This window comes from Rhagoletis pomonella, unplaced genomic scaffold, assembly GCF_013731165.1.
Source record: "Rhagoletis pomonella isolate Grant_MI unplaced genomic scaffold, Rhpom_1.0 Rhpom_scaffold_00006, whole genome shotgun sequence".
Classification (NCBI taxonomy): Eukaryota; Metazoa; Arthropoda; class Insecta; order Diptera; family Tephritidae; genus Rhagoletis; species Rhagoletis pomonella.
The window spans coordinates 14,377,203-14,380,462 of record NW_023458560.1 but is presented as its reverse complement, the minus strand read 5'-3'; the positions used below and the strand labels follow the sequence as shown (position 1 = coordinate 14,380,462).

Below are 3,260 nucleotides of genomic sequence, written 5' to 3'. Positions count from 1 at the left end.
AAGCTGCCGTCATTTTCGTTGTCATTTCTTTTAGCGGCGTTTTGTCTGGAAACGTGTTTTTTGCTCACACGTGTTTTAATGAGATTTTCGTTTAATTTTTAACAATTTAAAGTAATTTCATCAACTATTTAGCTATAAAATTGTTTACTAAAGGTTGCAAATAATATTTATTAAAGGTACAATGGCTGATGTTGAGGATAAACACGTTGAAGAAGTGAAGAACGGTGACTCCGAAAAGGCAGATATAGAAGCTGAAAAACCAAAGGAGTCGGCCGAGGAAATCAAGAAGGCCGCTAAGGAGGAGGTTACTGAAAAACCCGAGAAAGGTGTCTCTGAAGAACCCGAGAAAAAAGTTTCGGAAGAACCGGAGAAAAAGGCATCGGAAGAACCAGAGAAAAAGGCCTCAGAAGAACCGGAGAAAAAAGTCTCAGAAGAACCCGAGAAAATAGTCCCCGAAGAACCAGAGAAAAAGGTAACTGAAGAACACGAGAAAGAGGCCTCTGAAGGAGAAAAAGAAGTCGATGCCACACTCTCTAAGAGCGAACGAGCTATTATACGTCAAGTTGAATATTATTTCAGTGATGCTAATTTGCGCCGCGATAAGTTCCTATTAGAACAGATCTCGAAAGACGAAGAGGGCTGGGTACCACTTTCAGTCTTATTGACATTTAAACGTTTGTCATCATTGACCACAGATACTACAGTAATAATTGATGCGCTTATTAAATCAGATGAAGGATTGCTGGAAATCAGCGAAGACAAGGAAAAACTACGACGCCATCCGGAACGTCCTATTCCAGAACATAATGAAGAACAACGCAAAGAAATACAATCTCGAACTGCGTACGCCAAAGGTTTCCCACTGGAGACAACTATGTCAGAATTAATAGATTTCTTTTCTCCTTATGAAAAAGTGCTGCACATTACTATGCGCAAGTACCTAGATAAACCGACCAAAGCTTATAAATTCAAAGGTAGCGTTTTTGTTACCTTTGCCAAGAAGGAGCAAGCGCAGGAATTCATTGAAAAAGAAAAAGTAAGTACAAAGTAAAAAAGGATCCATGGGTTGGCTTGACCCAGGGCCAGTTTTTCAGTGCCAGTTTAAACTTTGTTTAAGTAAACTGAGTTTAAATTGAACAGCTGATCTTAGTTTAAACCAGCCGGATCGGGAGTTTAAACTGAGTTTAAACCACGGCCGTGCACTGAAAAACAGACCCCCAGTGGCATCAGTCTCTTTAACCTCTAAAGTATAATTGATGGAAATGTCCATTTACGCAACTAAGTACCAATTAGGCATTTAACCGTCATTGCACATATTGGACATTTCCATCAATAGAAATAAAAGGGACTGATGCTTTGAATCGATGAAATTTCTGAACACAATCCAATTTATATAAAAATATTTTAATATACATATCAGGTTCTTTATAATGAACGCGAGCTTCTGCGGAACTGGCAAGAAAAGTATTTGGAAGACAAAAAAGAAGAGACAAAATCAAAGTCAAAGAAAGGAAAAGCTAAACCTGAAGAAGAGAAGTTGCAGCTGCCTAAAGGAACTGTTGTGTTCTTTGAAAACGGTACCAATACTGTCACTCGTGAATTACTGCGTGAAGCAATTGAAAAAGTTTCAGGGGATTTAGAAATTGCTTACATTGATTATAGTAAAGGCGATAAGATTGGACATATTCGTTTTGTGGAAGAGAACAACGGCGGAGAGTTTCTTGAGAAATTGGAGGGAAATAAGGTAGTACGAGTATTATTAAAAATGCATTATGAGATAAATATATATCATACTCTTTAAATTATATGAATAAAATTCTATTTTAGTTAAAACTGAATGATGGCGTCGAACTCGAATTGCGTACACTATCGGAAGAGGAGGAGAAGACTTACTTAGCCAAGGCTGTTGAACAAATGAAGAGTCGACGAAATCATCATAATAAAAGTAAGGGCGGTCACGGACACCGTAAACGTCGTGGTGGTCACGACAATCGTAATGACGAAAAGAAAAAGAAGACAGTATCTGATTAAACGTCTGCTAGATGTATGACCCACATAGTCATGTAAAACAAATCTATATGCATAATTATATGTAAAAATTAAGCATAGGTGTAATGTAATGTCATTTATGAGCCGTAAAAAAGTTTATTTTCAAAGTTCATCTTAACACTTAATTTTTTTTTCATAAATTGAGATTGAAAATCGTACGTTTTTCCACACTTATTTGTGTGTACTGTCGATGCCGATATAAATCGATTGTATGTTCGAAAAACCGAAACTATTTGTAAATTGAATTTTGATAAATTTATGTAACTCAACATCTTAATTTTTTTCTCAAATAAGGATCAAAATACCATATATGTATGAATATTGTAAAACATATTCTTAACGAGGCAATAACATATGCATGTATTTATATATGCGGTACTGCGAGCCCTTTAAATATAAATGTATTTAACTATGATAAAAACATTAATGTAATGTTTTTATCATGGTATTTGCCGATTGGCGTTCATTTGCCAACAAAAATAAAACAGAAATTTTCACACAAAAATTGTATTCTTTCTTTTTTCATTTCATCCTTTTGTTGTTGTAGCGGCTACAACAACCCCGCCCAGATCAGTTGATATCCCAGTCGTTGTCAAGCTCCACTAATGGCAGCCCTAAGAAGCGTGCAGCCTCAATAGGGTCGGTCCACAGGGACAAAAGCGTTGGGGTTGTCGGGTTTTCCGGACATACGAAGAGATGTTTCGAGTCATGGGGTGTCTCTCCGCACGCCGGACACTCATTTGGCATATCTGCGTTTAGTCTGCTCAGGCATGAGTTTAACCTGCTGCAGTAGCCAGAGCGAAGTTGGGCTATTGTGGTTCTAGTCTCCCGAGGCAGGTGAAGCTCCGTCTCGTCAATGTCCGGTGGTTGTGCGCCTAGAACGGCATTCACAGGTCTGGAGTCTACATAACTCGAGACTGACTCCCTGTGAATGCCGTTCAGGGCCTTTCGATAAGCTGACGGGTCCAGAGGTTGTTTAATGAACCTCTGTACATCATTCGTCAGTTCGTAGAGATGCCTCCTGATGTGCCTGGGCGAGGGCTCTTCTGCAAGCAGCTGGCCATTAGGGTGAGCACGTCTATGGCTCCCAACAAGAAACTGCTTGCAGAGCATTGTTTTGTGCTCTTTGACCGGGTGCAATTTCGCCTTGTCGTGCAGGTGGCATCCAGTCTCTGGCCGTAGTGCGGTGTTTTGGGTCGTCTGCAGCTTCA

At 39.3% G+C, this 3,260-nt stretch overlaps 1 protein-coding gene across 1 annotated transcript; it reads left to right on the top strand.

The window, feature by feature from the left end:
• Positions 1–2,330, top strand: LOC118740429 (la protein homolog). Its single transcript, XM_036471971.1, has 4 exons — positions 1–111; positions 177–1,036; positions 1,421–1,744; positions 1,828–2,330. Exons 2-4 carry the CDS (start codon positions 182–184, stop codon positions 2,029–2,031), a joined length of 1,383 nt encoding a protein of 460 aa, XP_036327864.1. The 5' UTR covers positions 1–111; positions 177–181; the 3' UTR covers positions 2,032–2,330.
• Positions 2,331–3,260: the final 930 nt, after the last annotated feature.